A 25,536-nucleotide genomic window follows, 5' to 3' on the forward strand; every position below is an offset into this window, starting at 1 on the left:
GGATGTTCATCTCTTCAGAAGGGCTGTGGCTTCTGAGAAATAATGAGTAGAGCTTACAAATAGGTTGTAGTTCTTCCCTCCCTCCACTGTCCCTCCTGGAATGCTTTAACTAGAAACGTGACTAAAGACTTAGCCATCCTCAATTCTTACCTTGACCTGAAGAAAACCACAGCCAGAGAGAATCTGGGACATGTTAAGTTTGTACCGAGGTACATTGGTGAGCTTGGCTAGAGCTCCCAGGAGGTGGACTCTACACTAGGGGGGAAAGTGACCCTGAGCATATTGATGACTCAGCTCACACGTGTTCTTCCCTCCAGATTAGAGTCTTGGAGGTATCCAACATGTCCTTTCCAGGTGGGAGTAGCTCCCGTGCAGGAGACTAAACAATCATCCAGTGTAGACTAAGGACCACGGTTGGTCCTTTAGATCATTTGCCTCAGTAGTGTATTTTTGTGTGGGACACAGTCACCACTGAAACAGTGCAAAACTCAAGGAAACCAAAAAGCAAACCTTTGCACAGAGTTCAGCAAGATAAAATATGGACCAAAACAATTATTTTGCTTAATGAAGTATTTAGGATTTGAGCCTCAATGGACTCAGGTTTCAATGGCAATGTTGTGTTTAAGGGCTAGAATTTGGAAATCCCACAACAGCTATATAATCAGCTCTGATTAATGTAATCAAGACAGGACTCTCAATGGAACCCTGCTACATTTATGATTTAAAGTTCCAGGGCCAGGATATAGCTGAGTGGTAGAGCACTTGCCTAGCATAAGCAAGAACCTAGGTTCAATCTCAGGACTGCAAAAATAATAATGGTAATAATAATAATAATGTAAAATTTTAAAACAGGGAGAGAGAGGCTTAGAAGTGCAGGTTTCTTCCTCATGAAATGAGCTGAGTGTATCAATCAGAAGGGAGTCGGTCGCATCTGACCCTAACTGTGGCTTTAGTAATCGGAGCCATCTGTCTGTACACTAAGGCGGTCCCCACTCTAATCCAGCTTACGTCTGGCAAACCATTCTTCCCCGCCTGATGCCCTTGAGCAGAGGAGGCTGTGCAAAATCCTGTGCTCCTAAACGTGTCGCTGTCGCTGAGGATATCTAGGTTTGGGTTTGGGTTCATTTCGTCGGTTTGTTTTTTTGAGCTTTGTCTGAGGTTTAGCTTTCTTTTTCTAGGACAGAGACAATGGCTTTCATGGTGAAAAGTATGATAAGTAGCCAGGTAAAGAATTTAGGATTTGGTGGTGGGTCTGAAGAACAGAAAGAAGAAGGAGGTGCATCGGACCCAGCAGCAGCTCACGGGATGACCAGAGAGGAGTATGAGGAATATCAGAAGCAAGTGATTGAGGAGAAGTGAGTACCCAGCTCCATTTTCCCTACAAAGCCAGCAGATACATCCTGGTCCCCCCATGCATTGCTCCATGCTTTTTAGGATGCTTCTCCTTTGACCATTGACCTCTAACCTGGGGAATGTTTGATCCACAAAATGGACCATTCCTTTGTCCTTAGCATCAGCAACTACTGTGTGCAGCCGCTACTGTGCAGTGAAAAATATGAAATGAACAATATGCGATTCCTAATGCATCTTAACACTGTATGGTCCAGGCATGTTTTATTGGCCTTAGTTTAATTCTTCAAATATACATTGATGAGTCTATCTTTGTGATCTTTCTGAAATTCATCCTCCTACCAAGTACAAAGTTTTCAAATAGTGAGAATTCAGACTTTATCCCTTAAAGAACATCCAGAGCAGCTTTCTTGATCTTGCATTAAAAGGCCCAGAAAGCACAACATGATGATTACATCATAAGATGTGACTTATCAAAGACTATGAATATATTTGTGGATTATATTATTATATTATTAGGAAGATTCTGAATGTACAGAAAAGTAGAATAGTATGATGAATACTCACATAAGGCAATAGTTAACATTTTGCCATGTTTGCTTATAGATTAAATAAATATTCTAAAGTAAATTACAGATAGCATGATAACTTTGTCACCAAGTATTTTAGCCCTATACCTCTAACAATGAGAGCATTCTCCTGGCTATATAAATGCAATGAGAGTAAAATATAAAATATCAGTAACATTTTGGTTGGGTATTATGGATTGGGAATGTCACCTATAGTTTAAGGATGAAAACATCCTTAAATAAGTATAATCTATGTGTGATTTGTTTAAAATGGAATTAATTTAAGAGTCTTTTAATAATCAGCTAAAAATCAAAGTATCAATCTGGAGGTTAAATGTTCATCATATGTTACAGAAGAAAAGCATTTCTTTTTTTGCTACCGTGGCTATTTTGCTAGCAATCTTTAAGGTCCTCTTCTAGGGATAAAGTCTGAATTCTCACAATTTGAAAACTTTTTACTTGGTAGGAGGAGGATGACCAATTACATAATAGTTGCCTAAGTCCTATTGCTAAGATGATTATAGGTGAAAAGGTTAACGACCTGGAGAAAACTAAGAAAGTACAAAGCCTACAGCTAATAGAAACCTCATCTATTGTTTATTCTGAAAGCTTATAAAGGTTCCCTAGAATGCATCATTGCTCTGCAATAAATTAAAATCAGTTAAAAAAAAAAAAAGAAAAAGAAAAAGTAGTTGCAACAGCAAAACTGGTGTTGGTGGCACCAGTTGGGCAAAAAAAGCAATGTTCTTTGAGTAGTGGCCAGCTTTGTGTATAAAATGTGTAAAAGAAAATCAAGTATAATGAAGAAATTGAATAATAAAATCATTCAGTCTCAGTTCAAATGGGCTAATGAAAATGGTCAGTAATTTAGACTGTCTATCTGATTACACAAAGTATCATTTAATATGCCCCAGCAATACATCTGGCCACAGAGATGGCATCCATTTGATTAACGAATGCCCTAGTTTTCCTTAACTTGACATATGAATAGATCAAAGCTCAAAGTTGCCAAATGGTATGGGCAGCAGTCAGTAGACCTGCTTATTTGTCAACGGCTTAGATTTTTGTGTGTGCATGAGAATATTAAACATTTATGTAGTCACCCAATTTAAGGAATGGTGGTAAGACAGCAGGGCAGCTGCTTCCCTATGGCAAGAGGGAGGACCTCCCGCCCACCACTGGCCTGAGCGTTTAAGAGCTTCACCAACTAGAATATGATAGAAAGAAGTAGCCTTCCAAAATGCCTACTAGCCACAAGTTAAACGGGGAGAGACTTATAGACAGTGTGGTCTATCATAAGCCTAATGAAAGTTAGGAAATGAAGCCTCCTAACCTGTCCTCATTGTTTTAGAAAGGTGGGGTCGACTTCTATTAATTGTAAACAAAAAACTACTTAACAATACAGCACCTTCGGTTTTCTTTTCCTGTGTGTCTTCCCCAACAACTGGTAGCATTGGTCCCAAAAGCAGTCAATACTTAAAGAGAAGATTTAGAAAAGAAATCCTTGAAAAGGAAAACGAGAGTCTGTTTATCCCTCCACTTTTCTCAGGTAGGCAGGAGTGTTCCTTTACTTAGCAATGGTTCAATACTTGCTCTGCTACCATTTGCAACTTGACCCTGAACTTAGGTTTCTTTAGTTATCATTTGGAGCCTCCACTCCGGACTGGGCACTGTGAGAAGGATACCAAAATGGAAGATGTGGGTTTTCTTCTGCAGAAATTTATACTCTGTTTGGGAAGATGAGCTCCATGAGACTATAAACAGAATGCAGCTTTTCTCAGTGACTCAGAGACTGGAATCCCAGTCTTAGGGTATTCAGATAGACAGTAAACTTATATAGTTATTTGATTTTCAACAAAGATGCCAAAATAATAAAGAAGAAAGGAAAGCCATTTCAATAAATGGTGCTGAAACAACTAAAAAACATTTAGCTTGGACCCTTACTTCACACTGTACACAAATTAGTCTGATTTGCATTATCACCTAAACATAGAAGCTGAAATTATAAAGCTTTTAGAGAAAACAAATGTGAATATTTTTGAGACTTGGAAGTAGGCGAAGGTTTCTTTCTCATGACCCAGAAAGCAATAACCACACAATTCTTAAATGATACATTAGGCCCTCTTAAAATTAAGTTTTTGCACATGAGAAGACATTAGGAAAAATAAATAGGGCTGGGCATGGTGGCACATACTTGTAATCCCTGTGGCTGGGAAGGCTGAGGCAGGAGGATCACAAGTTCAAAGTCAGCCTCAGCAATTTAGTGAGGCTCTAAGCAACTTAGTGATACCCTGTCTCAAAATAAAACATAAAAAGGGCTGGGGATGTGGCTCTGTGGTTAAGCACCCTTGAGTTCAATCCCTGGTACCCAGAAAAAAGAAAAGAAAGGAAAAAAAATAGCCAAATCACAGACTAAGAGAAAATATTTACAAAACATATGCCTAACAAAGAACTAGGATCTAGGATGTATGAAGAACTCTTAACAACTTAATAATAAAAAAAAATGCCTAAAAGAACAGTTCTTTACAAATATATATACACATCACCAATTAGTAATGGGGAATAAGCTCCTTAATATCATTAGTCATCATGGAAATTCAAAAAATTAAAATCACAGGAGATCACCAGAACATATACACCATAATGACTAAAATTAAAAAGACCCGAAATATAAAATATTGGCCAAAATGTGAAACCACCAGAACTTTTATTCTGCTTAAACAGATATAAAACAGTATTACCACTTTGGAAAAAGGTTTATTTTTTATAAGATTAAACATCTTCAACTAAACTTACCTATCAACCCAACAATTCCATGCCTAGGAGAAATGAAAATACATGTCCACAAAAATATTTGTTCAAACATGTTCATAGCAGTTTCATTCACTAAAATGGGAAATAAGTCTAGTATATACAACAGGAGAAATGAATAAACCATGGTATTTGTACACAGAATACTACTCAGCAATAAAAGGGAACACGCTACTAATAAATAGACATGGATGAATCTGGAAGCTCTTTATGCTGAGGGATGGAAACACTACACAGAAGGACATGAAGTATGTGGTTCTGTTTATATGAAGTTCTAGAAGAGAAAAAAATGAGATTTTCTCAGGCAGGAGTAACGTTTTAGATCTTGGTAGGGCCTGAGGATGCACAGGTGTAGTAGCATCATTCCATGGTATGCTTAAGACTTGTGCATGGAATTGTATGCAAATTTCACTTCAAAATAAAGAAAAAGAAACTGTAAATAAATATGTAATTTTAGTTACTGATGTCCTTCACCAAGCCCAGGAACAGAAATCCATCCAGGCCTCACTTGACCTCAACCAGGAGCCAGAGGCTGCTGAGAAGCCAGGGCCACTCTTTCCATCTCTTGCTTTTGCTTCTACCACGACATTGCCATTTTTTTTTCTCAGCAGTCATCTCCCTTTCCAGTGCTCCCTCTAGCACCCACACCACAAGGAAAATGGCAGCTAATGGCCTTTAAGTTCGCCTGTTACAGTTCTAGCCACTCTTCAAGTCTCTGTCTTTCTCAGTCCCAAACCCAAATTCTCAAAGAGATTTCATTTACCCAACTTGGTCCAACCCAATGCAGCCAGAGAGCAGCGTCAGATGTATAAATTGGCCACCAAAAATGCACTTCTGTGAGCCACCAGGAAGGCAGGGTTCTTGCAAGCTTTGCACATGTCCCCAAAGGTCTCTGCTTTTTGACTGGCTCATCATAAGCAAGGGAGTCCATTTCTAACCATAAGAAAGGGTCCAATTAGGTCATCTGTAGGGCAGTATACCAGTCTGACATTACAGAAATCTAACCTATTTTATTTGGGGATATCTCTTTCTAACAGATGGGGCCTAGAGTGGGTATTAGTGATGGGAATAGTTTTATATTACATCTCCAAAGGCCATGGGCCTCTAAAGAATGTCCTCATCCTAGATAGGACACCCCTGTTTTGGCTTACCTTAGAATCACTCAGGGGGCTTATTAGAAATGTAGCTTCCACTCCCCCACCCCAGAGAGTCTCACACACAAACACACACACAGGACTAGGATCAGACCCAAATAGCTACCTTCTTGACAGGCCAGTCTGAGGCTCCTGGGTCTGGGCCATGAAGGCCCTGAGCAATCACACATTAAAAATTGTCACCTGCCCCTCTCTGGGTTTATATCACACAGAGATTCCCAGACCCAAGCTGTCTTGGGGACTTAGGGGGCTGTACTAAGTGATGTCAGTGGAGTAAGAGGGGTAGACATTAGGGGGTGCAGGGGAGAAAATCCCACGTTTCCTGGAGTCTGCCAGCAGTGGGGACTCTGGGGTCTCAGAGTCCAGCTCCTCTGAGCAAAGGCTAAAATGTCCTGGGCTCTTGTGTCCTTATGATCCTTTATCCTATTCTTTAACTTTTAGGATGGAAAGAGATGCGGCGTTTACACAAAAAAAGGCAGAGAGGGCGTGCCTGAGAGTCCACCTCAGGGAAAAGTACAGGCTCCCAAAGGTAAGACACTCAGCACAGGGACACCTCGACATCTCTTAATTAGGAATCACTGATTATCAACAAAGGTGTGAATATCAGCATGAATTCATGAAAATATATATATATCTCTTAATTTACAAGCTTGATATAGTAAAAGCAGCATTAAACTACGAGTTCATCAAAACAGGACTCCAGTTATTTAACCTCTATAAAATTTCATTTCCACTAAAGAAAAATGAAGTCAATACCTGTGGATGTCATTTTTATGTGAATGTATCTGAAGAATACAGAAATTGTAAACAGAAATACACATGGGGATAGCAGCAATAGCTGACATTGTTGATCTCTTTCTAGGTGCCAGGCACTAAGTAATTCATTTAGGTCCCATTAGCATCTCCATCTTACTGTAACAGGCACAAAGCAAGGAAGTGTCGCCTGCCATATGTCAGCCAGCAGGGAAAGGCAGAGTCCAGGGCCCAGGGTCTTACTTCCATAATACTCTGCCTCTACTTTAGAGAGACAATCAATTGCTTATTGGTGGAGATGGCACAGTAGTGACAATTGTCACCTAGCACCATCTTCTCCATCTCAGTGCTGGCTGGAAGGATGACTGTCTGGAAGCTCTGGTGGAGTGTGCAGGTGGAATACTGGTGGGAAGAGGTTGCACTGACATGGATGGGATATGGCTCAGATAGATCTCCTCCTGGGAGATAGGTTGGTCCCTAAGACCCTAAGGAACCCAGCTTGTGCTCTTGGTGGGACCAGGGTAACTCACTTCCAATTTAAACTCATTTCTACATGCACCAATAATTTGGGAAGAAGGCTTGCTTTTCCCTCCCTTCCTCCATACAGCTTTGCTACTTTTCCCACTGTGTGTGCATTTTGGAAGAAGGAAGTACTGCTCAACAGTGCTCTTTCCATTCTCATTGCCCAGTGCATTTCCTGAAATCCCTGTGATATCACTGGCTGGCAATGTGACCTGCCCTAAGAAGAAGCCTGAGTCAGATTCATGCTGCTGAATCAAAGACCCTACCTCCCACTTGGCTCCTTCTGTTTAAAGCACACATCTTGTTTAGGATAAAGCAGGAATCAATGAAAATCTGTGTGTGTGTGTGTGTGTGTGTGTGTGTGTCTCTCTCTCTCTCTCTCTCACACACACACACACACAAAACACACGCTCACTAGATCAGCCAGGCATGCATCTTTCACCAAAATCGAGCTTTTTGAGACTTTGTTTTTGACAACTGTGACAAATGTCCTGTGACCCTTCTGTGTAGATCTAAGGAAAATGAGTTTCAACTCTGGCTCTGCCACTGGGACATGGTGAAACTTAAGACAGCTTTTTTAAAAAGCCATCAAATGACATAATCATCCAGCAAATGCCATAATTTTATTCAGTTTTCTCATCTGTAGAGTGAGGGCAATAATACCTAACCTCATAGGTAAAGATTTCTTTGAGATAATATAAAGGGCTCTTATTAATTAATTTATTTATTTATTGTCAGGGATCGGACTCAGAGGTTCCTAGCCTCCTTTTTTTACTTTTTAAATTTTTAATTTTATTTATTTTTTTGGTACAAGGTATTGAACCCCGGGGTGCTTAACCACTGAACCACATCCTCAGCCCTTTTTTATATTTTACTTAGAGATAGGACCCTACTAAGTTCCTGATGCTGGCTTTGAACTCGAAATCCTCCTGCCTCAGGCTCCTGAGCTGCTAGGATTACAGGTGTGTGCACCACACCTGGCTCTTATTTTGAGACAGGGCCTTGCTATGTTGCTGAAGCTGTCTTTGAACTTGTGATCCTCCTCCACAGTCTTCCAAGTATCTGAAATTACAAGTGTATGCCACTGCATCCAACAAGGTCTCTTTTTTCTTAAGGTTTTTATTAGTGAATTATAGTTGTACATAGTGTTGGGGTCCACTTCAACATAATTATAGGTGCATGGAATATAATTTGCTCCATTTCACTCCCCAGCACTTTCTCTTTTACTCCCCTCCCCACTCTCCTGTTCCCCTTTTCTACTCTGTCTTTCTTCTTCATATTGTATTCTTTTTAAACTGGTGCTTTATAGATATACATGAGGGTGGGATTCACTGTGGTATATTCATATATGTGCATAGCATAATTTGGTCAATTTCATTATTTAGTTCCTCCCTTTTCCCATCTCTCCTCTCTTCCCCTCTACCCCCTTCATCTCCCTTCTATTTTCATGGGACATGCCCCCCCCATCCACTTTTTTCCCCCCTTTATTTTGCACTAGCTTTCACATGTGAGAGAAAACATTAACCTTTGAATTTCTGAGTCTGGTTCATTTCACTAAGCATGATGTTCTTCAGTACCATCATCCAGCAAATGCCATAATTCTATTCTTCTTTATGACCGAATAAAACTCCATTGGCATATATATTCACACACCACATTTTCTTTATCCATTCATCTGCTATGGGCACCTGGGCTGATTCCATAACTTGGTTATTGTGGATCGTGCTGCTATCAACACTGTTGTTCCTGTAGCCCTATATAGTATGCTGATTTTAGGTCTTTTGGATAAATACCAAGGAGATGACAGCTCTACTATTGCTGTTATGATCTCTGTGCACAAAAAGTTCCCTTTTCTTGATGGTAACAGTCAGGGGTCTTGAGGAGCTGAGGTAAGCACACTTTTGTGTATAATTGATGCAATAATTTGAGACCCCCAAACCTCAAGAATCCACGTCTTTGGGCACTATGACACACAGCTGTGACCCCAGATGCTCAGGAGGCTGAGGCAAGAGGGTCACAAGTTCCAGGCCGTGGAATCTTTGCTTTTAGAACCCTGGCACTGAGACAGGAAGATTGAACCCAGTGGATAATGGTAGTAGTTGCACACTATATATGCAAGAGGACATATGTCTCTTCTGTACCCTGCTGGGTGATAGGACCTTAGGAAGCATCATTTCCACCCAATGGATTTCATTTATTTACCTTTCATTTAACTGACTGTGTCTTTTCTTGCCACAGTTATTTGCCAGAGAGGTAATTCATAAGGTGAAATCCTGTTCATAGTAGGAGTTGTTTCTCTCTCCTTTCCAGATTTAGTAAATCCCTGCTCTACTTGGTGTCTCAAGAGAAGAAGCTAATAATGGAGACTTTGTTTCAATATGAGACCATGGTTTGGCCCTAAATTGTCATTCCTTTTCATATATCTGACTCAGCCTGGTTTCCATGTGAGAAGTACAGCACACGTGTTGGGAACCATGAAGCCTTATTTCAACCATGAAAGAAAATCTGCCTCCTGCATTTGAAATGTATTAAAAGTAAAATTGCTATTAAAAATTCCATATCTTATCTATCTCATAGCAAATTGCACAATTCTTGCCAGCATAAATTTTATTACCATTATCAGTATGTTTTAGGGAAACGGCACCCAAGGTGACATGCTCTTAAATTTTGAGTTGTCCCCAACATATTGGGGCAGTTTTGCAGTCTATTTGGTGTAAAATAGCCTAAGATACTTGTCTTTGGCCGGGGACCACCAGGGGCCACCTGTACCCCCTGCTTCAGGGAAATATCACCGAGTCCTACCCCTAGCAGCCAGGGAAGCAGCCTTTTCCTTCTGCTCCTTGTCTGATGCCCTTCCCAGAGACCCACAATGTGGCTGCCTAAATTCCAATCAGAATTTTACTCACTAGCATCTACACCTCATTCTTCACTACCAAGTTTCCTTTCAGTTGGGGGCCCCCTTAGGCATCCTGATATTATGTTGCATTTTGTAAACTCCATTCTATACACAATGTTTCAAGAATTCACCTATGGTGTGAAACGTTCAGAAAATTCTAATATTACAGTGGCCTGCTTTTCATAAAGTACGTGGGAATTCTAATCCAACCTAGTTATCTGTAAAAACAATACTTCATAGAAACTAAACAATTAAAAAAAAAAACAGATCATATTCCTCTCAGTCATCACCGTATCTGGCTAGCTTCCTCCACGCACCACCCTGCGCATGCAGTTCCGCCCCATCCTTGAGATCCTTCTCTGCCTCTCCCGCTGTCGCCTGTCACGTGCTCCCTTCCCACACGCTCGCATCCCCACCCACTGAGGAGTCTCTGGGCACCGCGGGCCTTCAGTAGCCCATCTCGGGAGGAAGAGGCTGTGGGGTCAGCGTTTCTCTGGCCAGGGCCGCGGCTCCCTGTCTGCACAGAACAGCGCCGGGGTCAGCTGCATCCTGGCGTGAGAGTGGAGGACGCTACCCAGGTCGCCTGCGTGGGGACCAGTTCCTGGCGCCCGGCGCCCCCTGGTGGTCCCCGGCGCTGCGGACACCAAGTCAGCAGGAGGACGCGCTGGCCTCTCGGGCAGAACCCGGACTGCGGGGGTCACAACAGGACCAGGGAGGAGCAGAATCGAATCTCTAGAGGCGAGTTTTCTTCTTTTCAATTTCTATTTTTTCGTTATTAAGGACCATACCCTGACTTTTGGATCCTCCCATGGTATACCGGGAGAGAGCCCTAGAAAAAAACAGGGTGTAACTAACTGTCTCCCCAGAAACTAGGATGGTGAGGTTTTGAAATGAATTGTATTGGGATATTTAGCTTTGAGGGGAGAAAGCTGGGGAAGTGAAGACTCTGAGGACACAGTCACCTCCCAGGCCTGGAAGGCCATGCTGGGTATTGCACTGCAAAGGCCCCTTCCAGGGGGACCTTTGGGATGTCCCCAGAAAATGGTAGTGAGAATCAGAATCGGAGTTCTGTAGATGGTCCATACAGGAGCCACAGGCCCTGGACTGCGAAGTGTCTGTCTGCTCACTGTGGCTGTGAGAGAGCAAGTTCAGGCTCCTCCAAACCTAAGGAATTAGAGGGAGGATGGGAAGAAGGTCTGCTGCAGCCCAGGGAGGGTGATGCAGGTCTGGACCAAGAAGAAACTATTAGGTTGAAAACAGGACAACAGAATCCTGAGCCATTACATGGATCCCCTCTGGGGTCATCTCAGGGACATGCCATCCATTACTTCTCCCTGGCTCTCTAAATCCTTTTCCTAGAACAGATTTGGGTTCCTGGATATCCACAGTATTTGACTCCTTGACACCAATGTCTGATTATCTCTCTTTTTTATTAGATCTGTTTCTTACATTCAGGAAAGCACATGCCACAGGAGCATACTCAATGCATAAAAATATCATGTAAATTCAGACCCTTGCTGAAGGTCACAAGACTTACAGGGACAACAGGGACTCAAGCCTCCTTAATCCTTGTCCAGCATTTTTTTTTTTTTGTCTCTATTCTCACAGCCCCTCTGCAGTGTCTCACACCTGGTGGCAGACCTTAGAACTGAATACAGTTTAATAAAGAAAATGGTGTAATGGTCACCAGGATTCCAGCAGGCACCTAATAACTTTTCCCTCCATGAGAGGTTTGCAGAATCCACAGCCCTGTGGCATGTTTCAATATCCATACTGGGTAAGCAGTGATAGCAGTACTAGTAACAGTTCACAGTGAACTGGATAAATTCAACAGGTCGTCAGCTAATGAGGGATGACCCTGGGCACCTCATTTACAATTCCCCAGGGTCACCTCCACAGTGGTTACATAACAACAGGAGTCAGTTCTGGACCCTTCCCTTTACCAAGGCCCAACGGGGAGCAGATTTGAGAATCTGTCTTCCCAGGAGCTGTCAGGTCTAATGAGGATAACTATGTCACATTTTGGAATTAGAACAGTATTTTCTAAAGAAATTATTTGGCTGGTGTTTCCTATGTAAGAGAGTTTCACTCTACTGCTAACTGGGGAAAGCAAACTTGAACTCTTCAAAAAGGAGCAATGGGGGCCTAGACAGTGAAAGGTCTGTAGTCCCGGGCTTTTTGTTAATTGTTGATGACTGTACCATGTCTGTTGATGGCCTCTGTTAACTGCAGTAATCAGATAAGTAACTAAATAGGCACTGTAATCAAGCTGCAGTAATCTGAAGTATGTATGTATATTTACACATCTGTGTCAGCTATTATGATGTTCATATACACACACCCAGCCCATATCAGTTTCCTCTAGTTTTTAATGTTAGGCCATTGGAGGACTTAAGAGGACTAAGGTAACCCAAGATTCCCCCATTAGTTAGTTTGAGATCCCAGCCCACCTCCATCCAGCTTCTTCTCTACTGGCCTCTGCTTCATAAAGGAGGGCACATCTCTCCCAGCTGAAGCAAACAGGCAGCACTTTCTCAGTGAACTTGCCTTTCTCAGTATCTTTCCTTGAAGCCCCGTTCCCCCTCTGCAGGAGCTTTCTTCCTTTTGTCTAAACATAGTTGATGTTCTCTCATTTTCTTTTAGTCTCTTTGCTTTGTCTAGCATCCATGGTCCCTTCCTCCCTGAAGCCCCCTGTTCTGGGCTTGTTCTTCTGCTTCTCATACTCCCTCAACTCTTCCTTCTTTGCCTTCTTTGTGGGTTACCCAGTATACCCCCAAATTTTGGAACGTCCCAGGGTGCTCCCTTGGTGAGCTCACTCAGGTCTGCACATTCTCCCTGGATACCTGCATCTGGCTTCTGTCATCTGCTACCACCTGCATGTTGATGGCTCTCAAATTTGTATCTCCAGCCACATCTTCTCCCTGTCATTGCTGCATCTAGCCTTACCTGGACACTTCATCCAAAACACAGTGGTTCTCCAATGGCACCTACTGTAGGTTCCACCTCCATTGATGGTTTCTCAGTCACCCAGCCTCAAGCTGGTAACTGGAAGTCACCTCAGCTCTTCCCACTCTGCTCCAGCCTCACACCCAAGAAATCATCAAGTCACCCTCAGTGACCTCCTAGACAGCTCTTGGTTCACCCCCAAGTTGTGAGCCTTATCATTTCTCACCTCTGTGACAGCAGCAATTCTGTGTAGAATTTCTACTTTGAGCCTCAGAACTGCAGAACTGCTGCATGAATGTTCCAAAATGCAGATCTGATCCTGTTCCCTCCCTGGTTTTTGCTTGTTTGTTTGTTTATTTTTTTGCAGGGTGGGGAAGGTTTGCTGTGGCTTTTTAAACCCACACTCTGACCTACACACCATAATGCAGCTCTGATCTCCCCAGCCTCACCTCAAGCCCCTCCCTGCCTGTCCCTCTACTCTGCTCCTCGGGGTCCTTTTCTTTTTATAAGATTTTGATTTAGTGCCACTTCTTCCAGAACCTTCCATGGCCTCCCTTCCCCCAACTAACACTGGACTGGGTCACCCTTCCCTGAATCCCCATAACACCTTTGGGGCATGCCTCCTTTATCTTATGACCCTGAATAGTCATCTACTATGTGCTCCTTGACACACTTGTCCTCAGTGCCTATCATGGGACCTGGTGTATAGAAGCTTAGGCGCGCACGTGCACACATACACACACACACACACACACACACACACACATACACACATACACATGCACACACAGAGTTTGCTGAATGAATGAATGTTATTTTGGGAAAGGAAAGGAAAACAGAAAACATAACCAAAGAATGACATATCAGAAACAGCAGAAAGAATTAATCTGCCTTAAGAGTTAAAGAACAAGTCTAGATTGGACATTACAATTTTGTATAAAACACTAAGTTTATATCATAATTAAAATGTCATATTTCTTCAAAAGCAGAAAGTTGTATGTTTTAAACAAAGCCACAAGATTCTCTCTAAAAGCAAATGGGCCCTGTCCCCAGCCAATTCAAAATGTATATGTAAGTCAAGCCAAATTAATAAGAGAAAACATTTCCACAATGAACCCTAATCCTATTAACAGAATTGTCAATCTAGGTCAGTCCCTGAAGAACAATGTTGTGCCCCTGCGGAGCCATATGATTTGTTACACCTGGTGTTTGTCTGCTGTATCAAGAGCATCCGTTCATTACCAAGATGAATGCACAAGGAACTCTCTCAGTAGAGCTGTCTTTAAAAGTGTCACATTGAAATCTCCATTAGAATTGAATTTAAAATTTGCCTCTTAAAAAATTAGTAAAGATGACTCTTGGACCATCTTTGCCTGACTCCTTTGGATTAGACGCTCTTGGCCCTGCCCAGCAGGTTCTGAGACTCTGAGCCCTCCTGCTTCCCACAGCTGTTTCTGATGGCAGGGAGGCCATCAGAGGTCCCCCTTCTCTTCCTTCCCCTCCTCACCCTGCCCCAGATCTGTTTGCTCCTCCTACTCAGACCCTTGAAAGAGCAGAGGGACATGGGGACAGATAAAGGCGTCATGTGACACTAGTAAAGCAGGTTTCGATGCATGTTCCCTGGCCACCCTGTAAGGTACTAGAGATCACTTCCCCTTCACAAATGAGAATGCATTTTCTCAAGATTACACAGCCTCTAAGGGGCAGAGTAGGATTCACTCCAAGTCAGCCTGCCCCCACAGGCCACATTTTTCTGCAAGGACATCCTGGCAGCCATGCTGGATTAACAAGGGAAATGACATTTCTAGCAAGGGGAATTACTTTTTTATAAGTATCTCATCTGTAAATGAGAGGCCTATAAATGAGAGTTGCTGTAAAAAGTGACCTCTAGGAACTTCTTGAGTCCTGATAGTGAAAGAAGCTCTTGCAAGGAGTACAGAGCTGGTATCTAGAAATTGTCGTTGTATGTAGGGCCTTGTACATGCACCTTGAAATCAACATGAAAAAATGACACCCACTATTTGAAAAGACAAACCCACATCTGTCCTACTCTGGTGTGCCCAGGGCTCTCTAAATAGCTATAAGAAAGAACAGCAGTGTGTGTGTGTGGGCGGGGGGTAGCAGAAGGAGCAGCCGGCAAGCTCCAGCCCTGGGCCAAGCACACAGTGCAGTCACCTGGGCAGCACCAGACACGGAGAAGTGACTTGTGATGACAAGTGACTGCTGAAGGCACTGAGCTCACAAATCCAGAAGCATGGAATATCAGCTCCACTCCCACTCGGCTGCCTGCTGTGCCATGCACCAAAAATAAATGAGCAAACGGAAAGCAAAATCTAACCACAAATACCAATCACACTGGTATTTGCTTATATACCAGTTGACTAGACTATCAAGCGGTGAACATGCAAATTTTTGAAGATATAACTATCTAAGATAATTTATCACCACATCTCATATCTGATAAAAGATGAAGGTCAGTTTAGCAAGACCTAGGGAATAATAATTCTGAAAACCAGGGTCAAGCTTACCCTAAGGTTAAAGGTCAGGGATCAGCCATGGGGAAGGACAGTAGAATACAGGCTATTTAAATCAGCCCTGGCAATCAAAATAATAAGTCTGGTTAGGCTCAATGGCACATGCCTGTAATCCCAGCAGCTCAGGAGGTTGAGACAGAGGATCCCAAGTTCAAAGCCAAGCTTCAGCAATATAGTGAGGCTCTAAGCAACTCAGTGAGACCCTATCTCTAGATAAAATATTTAAAAAGAGCTGGGGATATGGCTCAGTGGTTAAGCACCCCTGGGTTCCATCCCTGGTACAAACAAACAAACAAAAGATGATATCTGGTTAAAATGAGAGAATAAAGCCAGGTATAATGGTACACACCTGTAATCCCAGTGACTCAAGAGGCTGAGGCAGAAGGATCAAAAGTTTGAGGCCAGTCTGGGCAACTTAGCAAGACCCTGTCTCAAAAAATTTGTAAAAAGGACTTGGGATGTAACTCAGTGGTAGAGCATGTCTGAGTTCAATCCCAGTACCAGAAAAGAGAGAAAGAGAGAGATTGAGATGGATTCTGGCAGTTGACATAAAAATAATTAGCTCTGAACTGTATTAAACAGTATCCCAAGTTGGTAGGATTTGTAGAAGTGAGAAGATTTCCAAAGAGACCCTCTAAGAACCTCTAAGAAAATAATTTGGCCTATCATCCACGGTGCCCTGACCATGTGGCTGTCACTCACAGGCCTGCTTACTCCCTCCCTGAGGTCCTCAGCCTTGGGGCCCCTCCCTGGAGCTGCTTCCAGTGATGCTGATTGACATTGGCTGTAGCTGCGCTTGTGTTTGAAGTGTGGACTGTGTTGAAATATTCCTGGTCTCCCCCACCTAAGGTTTGTCAATGGGCAGCAGAAAGTCTAGACAAGGCATTCATTGTGTGAGTGGTAGACAGGGTCCTGCCAGCAGGGCGGTTCATTAGGAAAGGCGGAAGCGAGGCTGCACAGTGCCCACTCTATAAACCCTGTTTGTGCTCCTTAATTGCTTGCTCTGTCCCAGCCCTCTGGAAAAGGCCCACGCTCTCTTACTCTCTGGTTCACTGTCCGGGCCTCCTCTATCCCAGACATCTTTTCTGCAGGGACCTGGACATGGAGCTGCTCACTTTCCTCTGAAATATTAATAAGCACAGCTACTGTTTGAACAGGGTTGGAGGCTTGTGGGCCGTTTCACAGCATGCCTTATTCAATCTGCTCAACAAAGTGCCAAGTGGCCCTCCCACTATACATCAGGCATGTAAGGTGGCTTGCCCAAGGTCACACAGTGAGTGAGTGATTTGTACTGGAACCCAGGTTTTCTGGTGTCAAATCTCACCATCTTTCCCCTGTTGTAGGCCACCTTCAGGGAAAGAGTCTGAGGAGGATGCCACTCTTACAAATGAGACATGCGGTCAGTCCTAGATCCCCGGCCAGCTCCGTTAGTTAGAACCCAGTGCTAATAAGGCCAGAAGCCTGGGTTTGGTGCAGGAGCCTTCATTTGGTTCTCTAGCCACTCACTGGCCCAATCTGGTTGTCTCACTCTTAGCCAAAGGTGTCCATGGCAAAGGCTATGACCTAAGCAGGACCAGGTGAATTAGAATCACCACCTAGAACAACCATGCTGCAGATGGAGGGCCAGGAGATGGTGCTTCTAGAACAACAGAGAGCGTAGAACTCTGAAGGCACCCAGCACTGCCTTCAGACCTGGACATCTGGGGGCGCACTTTATAGGCTCCCTCTCTCCCACATTGGCCATACTCCTTCACACAAAAGTGGGGAATCTGCAAAGCCAAAGGGGCATGCCTATTCTGGCTGCTCAGAACCCCATGTTCCCTGCCTAAGTGCACCCCGGACCTCCTTGGGGGCCCATGCTTCTGTGTGCACTGAGAGGCTGACCAGAGTGAGGCAGAGGCTGTGGACCAGTGTCCTAAGGTCCTTCTCAGTAAAGAATGGAGCTGGGGACCTCGCAAAGTGAGGAAAGGTCATCTGCCAGAAGGGACTTCTGTCAGTACTCAGATATCAGGGTGGGCCTGACCACAGGAAACAGAGCTTGGGCCAGGAACTACCTGCCTCCTAAAGTTGGAGACGGAGTGCTGGAAGGGAAATGGATTTCTAGCTTACTAGGAGAATTAAGCTTGGGATCCAAGGTGGGAGTCATTGGTAGGATGCAGAGAGCGAGGTCTTCATGTGGGTCTAACCTTCCCATGCAGGACAACCCAGAGAAAAATCCACCCATCTCTGAGATTTATCATTTTTATGAATAGCCACCACTAGTTGAGGATTCAATGAAGATTCTAAATAACACAATTATCATCTAATTGATCCTTCACAACTCTACTGCATATAATACAGTCCCCAATTTATAGATAAGGAAATAAAGCTCAGAGAGGTTGGGTAAGGTGCCCAGGTCATGTAGCCTGGGAAGTAGTGGAGTTATCATTGTCACTCAGGCATTGGTCAAGCCAATGTCCTTAACTCTGGAGAGCACCACCTCAATGGGAGGATAAAGAAGAACTCATGGCTATGAAGACGGAGCTCTTTACGGCAAAGCACACTATGACTTTGTGTGGTTATTGAGACTGTCACTAACTCATTCCATATACAGGTACTGCCAGTTTCTCCAGGCCAAAATCTCTGCTGGGCTCTGAGACAGAAAGGTGCATCTGCTGCAGCCCATCCTCAAGGACTGTAGAGCAGTAGATGTGACCCTAGAGCAGCACCAGAACCACAGGAGGGCTTGCTGGGTCAGGCTCCACCCACCTGGTCTCTGAATCAGCAAGTCTGGGTAGGGCTTAAGAACCGGCATTTCTAGCAAGGTCTCGGGCAGTGCTGCTGCTGCTGGTCCAGACCCTACTCTGAGAACCATTTGGTAGAAGTTGGGGTGATCAAGAACCCTTCTCTGAGTTATGAAATAAAGCAGGATCCCAAAGCTCAACCTTCCCTGGGCGCGAGGATAAAATAAACTTCAAAGTGCCCCGTGGAGGAAGAAACCATCCTGAGGCTTCTCTGGAGGCTGCAGGATCACTCTGGGAGTGGGAGCAGGAGAGCCCCATCCCCTTGTGAGCAGAGCGGGCTGGGTCTTCATGGCACTGGGTGGGCTGGCGCACTTCCTTCCCCCTGGCCTCTAGCTGCCTCAACCTTCAGGTCTATAGCTATTAGTCAGCCAGGGTGGAGCCTGGTGACAAATGCATGGATCTTGCTTCCAACCTGAGGAGTGGAGTCAAAATTCCTGAGAATTCTTTTCAAATCATTTACATTTGATTTGGGTGCATGGCAGATGTCCTGCATCTGCATGATCTAATTCAGGGCTGGGTAAAATGTGCATGTTTAACTCCTCCTGCAGAAATGCCCAGAGGATGATCAATGAGGAAAGCAGTCACAAGAGTGGGTAAATAAGAAGTAAATAGAAATGCAAGATTGGCTGAGAGCCCCTGGGGATTAACTAATTAATCCCACAGCAGTTTGATGAGAAACTAATTAATCCTCTAAATGCTGGAGGGACTGAGGCCCCAGCCAAGTTCAAGAGGCTGAGGCAAGGTGTGGCTCTCCTCTGAGGTCTTCAGGGAGGGCCTGTGTGAGGACCATCTCTCCAAGGGTACTCTTCTCCTCTGTATAAAGAATCTGTCTTCCAAGCTCATTTTGGAGTCAGGCATGGCTGTCACTCTACTGGGGAACCAAATAAAAGAAGTTCTGGGGAAAGGCTGCTGGACTCCACTTCTCCAAGGAGAAGTTCAGAGCCATAGAGTGTCAGATAAGGAAACAATATCAGCTCACTTTACTGATGAAGAATGCCACTTGGACCTAGAGACAAAGAAATGATCTTTCTGATCATTTCTCCTCAGCACCCAGACAAGGGGTGTTCCCATCTCTTAGGAGTTGGCTTGAACTTTTCCCAGGCATTTAGCAGGTGCTTATTATGGCTTGGATATGTGATGTCCCCACAAAGCTCCTGTGTTCATGCAGAAATGAATGGAGGCGAATGATTAGATTGTGAAAGCTGGAACCTAATCAGTCCATCCTAGTTTGAATGGACTGACGAGGTGGTAACTATAGGCAGGTGCAGTGTGGCCAAAGGAGGTGGGTCACTGGACTGTGCCCTGACAGGGTGCATCTTCCCTGTGGCCTCTTCCCTTTCTCTCTCTGCTTCCTGGCTGCCATGAACAGAGCTGCTTTTCTCCACGATGCCCTTCTGCCATGATGTTCTGCCTCACCTTGGGCCAATCTGGACTAAACCTCTGGAACCATGAGCCAAAATAAGCTTTTCCTCTTTTAAGTTGTTCTTTTTGGGTATTTTGGTCACAGTGACGAAAAGCTGACTAACACAGTGCTGAAATCGTTCTTAAATCACTTTGGTCTGATTAGGATCAAGATGATCATTTCATCTTTATGTGACCACATGAACTTTGGTAACAGATGCAAGGCTGGTCACAAGCTATGGGGGTGGACCCTAACATAAATCTTTTCTATCATTAGCTCTTCTGATACTTTTTAATTTTCTGTTCCCCTGAAACCCAGCTTGCCTCCCCTTACAACCTGACTTCCAAAAATTGTCTGAGAGCCACCATCTGGGAACATCGGCTGTGTGACCCTTTCTCAGAGGACATTTTACTTTAGATTATTCTCAGCAGAACTTGCAAAACTACCCAGTGGAGGAGTCAGAGCGAGTATTCAGGCTTTGGTGGGTATCAGCATTGAGGAGAGGGCTTCTTACCACCCAGATTGCGGGGCCCAACTGCAGGAACTTCTGATCTAGCAGGTCTGTGGTGGCCCGAGGACTGTGTTTCTCACAGGCTCCTAAATAATGCAAATGCTGCTTGTCCAGAGAGCACAGTCTGAGAACCACCAGGCTAAAAGTTTCTGGTCAAGCCAAGGTGCAGTGAGGGTGGGACCTTCCAACCTGGAGCCCTGGCCTGCCGCAGAATGGCTACCACTGGGACCATCCTGTGCTGTGAGACAGCCAGGTAGACCGTTTCTCCTTGCAGACCTTTATGCTCTTACTGCTCTTACATTTTATTTATTTATTATTTATCAAGGTGGTTAATTTTAGAATATTTCTTTCTGTGTTTATTTTTCACCTAGAGTGAAATGGATGAGAATCAAATCCAGATGGCCGGAGAGGATGTGGATTTGCCTGAAGATCTCCGGAAGATGGTAAATGAGGATCAAGAAGAGGAAGAAGATAAGGATTCTGTTCTTGGGCAGTTGCAGAATCTCCAGAACATGGACTTGGACACCATAAAAGAAAAGGCCCAGGCCACCTTTATGGAAATCAAGCAGTCGGCTGAACAGAAGTGTTCTATGATGTGAGGGGACAGGAGAATGAGAAAGAAGTGGGGAGGGGACATCGAGAGGCCACCAGCAGGAAGGGCACTCGCCTGTGGGCCTTTCCAACAGCATGAATTTTAATATTGAACACAGTTAAGAAACCCATGAAATAAATCTGTCTACAAGCATATAGACAATGATTTGGCTGTGCTCATTGTGCCTGGCAGAGTACCTAGAGAGCCCTTGCAGAAGGAGACACACTTCCCTGTGAGTTATAAATGTGAGTGTGAAATTTCGGCTGTGAATGATGGGGCCAAACACCTCATCATTAAAGGTCTTTAGGACAACCAGGAAGAAACAAGCACAAGCAAATGGCATTTCCTCTCTAACTCTCTTCCTTAGAGGGCAGGGCCTCACCCCTCCAACCATTAGCATGAGGTCAGGTCCTTCAGAGAAAGACGCCTAGGGTCAGGGTGCTCACTGGGAGCCACAGAGGCTCCAGGACACCAGTGAGACTTTACATCAAGCTTGGTACTTTAACCCTTCTCAGCCAAGTGGCAGAAGCAGGGTTGTGGTCAAAGATGAGAAATGGAGGCAGAGAATAGGATTTGCCGGCCGTTTGCACTGGAGATCATTACTTAAGGGCTACGTGAAGATGGGGCTTGAGGGGTGCAGAATTAGAGGCAGAAAGACAACAGAAAGCTGACTGCTACTGCTGGTCGAGCATAACTCCTCCTGTCTACCCTTGGTGACAGGAAGGAACAAAGCGGGCAGACAAATACAGTATCAAGCAGTTAAGTCAAGCTCTCGGTCTTGGCCTCTCTCTGGCCCTTCCCTGCTTCTTTCTCATTCTCCTGTCCCCATCTTGCTCCTCCCCTTACTTCTCCTCCTCCTCCCTCTCTCACCCATCACCATCCTGCCACCTTACAAGAAATCACACTGGCATTCTGTGCCTCAGTGTTCCAGGGTAGACATTGATGTCTTTGGCTATATCTGGATTCATATCCATTCATTCTCATTCTCTCTCTCTCTCTCTCTCTCTCTCTCTCTCTCTCTCGTAATCATTCAAATAGATTTGCCTCTGAAACATTTAGAGCAGTTAAACCAACACCAACCAAATCAAAACTAACTACTGGTTTTCCAGTGAACATTTTATTGATAGAATTAGAAATACCCAATGACAAATTTTATTAAGAAGAATTGCTATATTAGAAGAAAAGGAGGTTAAGACCAAAAAGCAGAGTCTACCTTATATCTATATCCATAGATCCTAGATGCATTGCTTAAGAAGCAGTTTCATGTTTAAAAATATGCAAATAAAGAGAGTTCCAGAATCTATGGTCCTTGGCAAAAGTTAGCCTCTCCTGAAAGGCCTTGGGAGAACCCTGGAGCGGTGTTGAGGTTATTGAGCCTCGTAGTTCACGAACCCCAGATACCATGGGCACATTATAAAACCACATTGTCCTCTGTCAGAACTGACATGTGAATTGTCTTTGGTCTTATGGATTAAATTTTTTTAAACATAGTTTATCCAACTACAAAATAATACATAAGATTTATTTTCAGTTTGATGCTGACTCTGCCCTCCAGCTGATGGGCAGGAGAGGTGGGTGAGAGGCCCTTGTGGGACTCTATGGCACACATTCTATTGTGACATGTTATACTGTGGCTGCCAGACTATTCCACAGACCAGTGCAGGATGACACAGGAGACTTGCTTTCTTATAAAAGATGCAGCCAACACTGCCAAGGAAATCACTAGATTGGCACTTCATCTCAACAACCCAAACGACTCCAGTTCCACTTGGTCACTATCCAGTGGAGCTGCACACCATAACAACACCATACCACACAGCCACATATGTAGTGCATCAAACATGCCACCCCATACAACAGTACACCATTTCACATGACACCATGCCACATCCTACCACATCACGTCACACCACAACACACACCCCACACCAATCCACCCCTCACTACACCACAGTGCATCACACCCGACCACACCACTCCAACCCATAGCAATCCCCATGGGTATTAGGTTGGGGCAGGGAGAGTGTGTGTGTTAGGGTACTCAGAGGCCCCCTTCCCTCTACAGGGTAGATAGGTGTCTATGCCTTTTGATCTTAATGAGCCCAAAAGGTCTCCCATCATCAACAGTTGGATATGGACCAGGAGGAAATCTATTCCAAACTCCCATATATTAAAGGAACCCCTTCTAAGATGTCTCAGTTGAGCCTTTCCACAAGCTTCCAGAGGTACAGAATTCACCACCTGGGGTATTTTGGTTGTTGAGATGAAGTGCAGGTGAGGGAATCCAGCCCTTCTAACTGTAGACATTTCTAATTGTTAGGAAATCTTTCTTGTCCCAAACTGAAGTTGACTGTATGCTTGACCCATTTATCACAGTTCTGTTGTATGCGGCTCCATAGAATAGGCCTACATTCCCACTCGGGTCTTTGATGTTCCCACTCAGTTTTCCCTCTTCCAGGTAAGACATCCTAACTTCTTTTATTCCATTCCCATCCTACACTACTAATACCGTGAACTCACTAGGTGACCACGCAGACTGTCATTGTCCACTCTGTCACCATCTAGGAGGGGTGCCAGTCAGAAAGAAAACTGAAGTGCTATCGCCTTCCACACACTGCCACTGGACTTGGTGCTTGAGGCCATTGCTGGGTCCACTCAGTCTGGAATTAGGACTTGGCGCTCATTGCGCCCGGCCATGACCCCAGACAAGACCTTTACCCTCTCTGGCAATGGGTTTTCTGAACAGGAAAAATGAAGGAGTGGCTTTCCTTTACATTCTGCTTCATTCTATGGTTTCAGGATGGCCAATCTCAAGACAGATTTAGCATGTGAAAGAGAACACATTAGCTATTGTCACTGTCACAGAACTAGACTCCAGTCCTTTACCAACACCAGCTGAGCAAAGAGACAGCAGGCCCCAGGAGAGAGAGTGTTGATAGGTACTAGAGGAGAGAGGGGTCCTGGAGGATTGTCTGGAAAAAGAAAACTTGGGAATCCAGGGATCATTTCTACCCAGGCAGGAAGAACCATAAAGACGCTGGGCAGAGGGCTGAAGAACAGGCCCCGGGAAGGCAAATTAAATGGGCTATCCAATTTTGCCTAGAGTTGGTCTAGTCCCAATTATGTGGACTCGGGCAGCACAATGAATCAGGAGTTCTACTTCTGAAAGCATATTGACACAGTAAGCTCATAGTTATTTAGAGGCCCACTAATCCAGTTTGTGGGTTATATAAGCCCTTTGGGTTTGCTCCTGGCATGAGAAATTTGGCCAAATCACCACTTGCAAACAGAACCATCAGAGACAGGGAGAGGAGTGATATAAATAATGAACAAACCTGGGCTTCCAGCTTCTGGTAATGAGATAGGATTAGCTCCTATTAGATGAACCACCCTGCAGGTAACAACTATACGCTGGACAAAATACAAAGAAATGGCTGCCCAAAGGCACTGTGAGCAGTAAAAATTAGGCCTCCACTGGAGGGGAATCAAATCTACACCTGGAAGAAGGACACACTGGTGAGTTTTCATTTGTTTACAGTTTTCATTTGAGTGCTGGCCCCAGTTGATGGCAACTAAAATTCATAGAGAAAACCCACAGCCTCAACTGGGTACAGTGGCACACACCTGTAATTCCTGCAACTCAGGAGGCTGAGGCAGGAGGATCACAAGTTTGAGGCCAGCCTTGGCAACTCAGAGAAGTTCCAAGCAACTTAGTGAGACCCTGTTTCAAAAACAGAAAATAAAATTGTCTGGGAATATAACTCAGATGTAAAAAGCTCCTGGGTTTAATACCTGATACCCCCCCCCAAAAAAATGAAAAGACATAATTATTCTAAGGAATTTATAAAATAGCCACCCAAACTGGTCAGTTAATTTAGCAAGGTTGTAGGGAGCAAGGTTGAGATATAATAACCAATTATATTTTATAATATTATCTACAAACAATTCAAAAATGAAATGCGAAACAATTTTATTTGCAATAACATTAAGAAACTAAAATTCTTAGTAATAAATGAAACAAAAGATGTGAAAGTCCTGTACACTGAAAGTTGGAACACATTCCTGATGGAAAATTTAAGAGCACTCAAATGAATGTCTGTGGATCAGAAGGCTTAATGTTGTGACATCAATACCCTCTAAAATGATCTGTAAACTCGAGTGGATCCCAATTGTAAGCCCACCTATAGAAAGCAATGAGCTGCTTCTAGAATTAAGTAGAAAGGCAAACATAGTAGGATATATAGAACAAATCTTGGAAAGCAAGGATGGAGAACCGACTCTCAGAGACAGAGCGTGTAGACAGAACAGGGAGCCCAGAAACAGACAAACACTGATGTGTCAACTGATTTTCTAAACTTTGTATTTGGAAATAGTTATTGGATCATGGGAAATTGCAAAAGTAGTACCAAGAGGCTTCACAGACCTTTCCCTACTCTCCCTGGATGGTTGCATGTTGTATAATTACAGTATAATATTCAAACCAGAAAATTAACATTGGTTCAATGTGTCATTTAATTTTGTGCTATTTTATTACAGTTGTATATTTGTGTGACCACCATCATAATCAAGATTCAGGATTATTCCAATCACAAAATCTTCCTGGTGTTTACACCCTCATATCCATCCTCCTCTTCCCATTCTTAACCTTGAGCAATATTAACTTCTCTATCCCCTGGCCAGATGGTTTTGAAAAAAGGTGCCAGTGTAATCTCA

The 25,536-nt window shown here is 43.9% G+C and overlaps 1 protein-coding gene across 2 annotated transcripts; it reads left to right on the forward strand.

The window, feature by feature from the left end:
* The first annotated feature begins 1,158 nt into the window (after nt 1-1,158).
* Nucleotides 1,159-20,980, forward strand: Cplx4 (complexin 4). 2 transcript variants are annotated; one of them, XM_015482337.2, is made up of 3 exons: nt 1,159-1,355; nt 6,326-6,413; nt 20,603-20,980. In XM_015482337.2, the coding sequence occupies exons 1-3, from the start codon at nt 1,189-1,191 to the stop codon at nt 20,828-20,830; spliced, it is 483 nt and encodes a 160-aa protein (XP_015337823.1). In that variant the 5' UTR covers nt 1,159-1,188; the 3' UTR covers nt 20,831-20,980. The 2 variants fall into 2 exon arrangements, 1 of the variants encoding a protein (XP_015337823.1); XR_007348799.1 differs by lacking the exons at nt 1,159-1,355; nt 6,326-6,413 and adding exons at nt 10,813-16,384; nt 20,039-20,201.
* Nucleotides 20,981-25,536: the final 4,556 nt, after the last annotated feature.

The sequence above is a fragment of the Marmota marmota genome, unplaced genomic scaffold (assembly GCF_001458135.2).
Source record: "Marmota marmota marmota unplaced genomic scaffold, marMar, whole genome shotgun sequence".
NCBI lineage: Eukaryota > Metazoa > Chordata > Mammalia > Rodentia > Sciuridae > Marmota > Marmota marmota.

Bases quoted from the DNA above. Each gene is read 5' to 3' on its own strand.
- Cplx4 (XM_015482337.2), top strand. From the start codon at position 1,189: ATGGCTTTCATGGTGAAAAGTATGATAAGTAGCCAGGTAAAGAATTTA. The intron at 1,356-6,325 runs GTGAGTACCCAG...TTTAACTTTTAG, and splicing joins AAGCAAGTGATTGAGGAGAA to GATGGAAAGAGATGCGGCGT. The intron at 6,414-20,602 runs GTAAGACACTCA...TTTTTCACCTAG, and splicing joins AAAAGTACAGGCTCCCAAAG to AGTGAAATGGATGAGAATCA.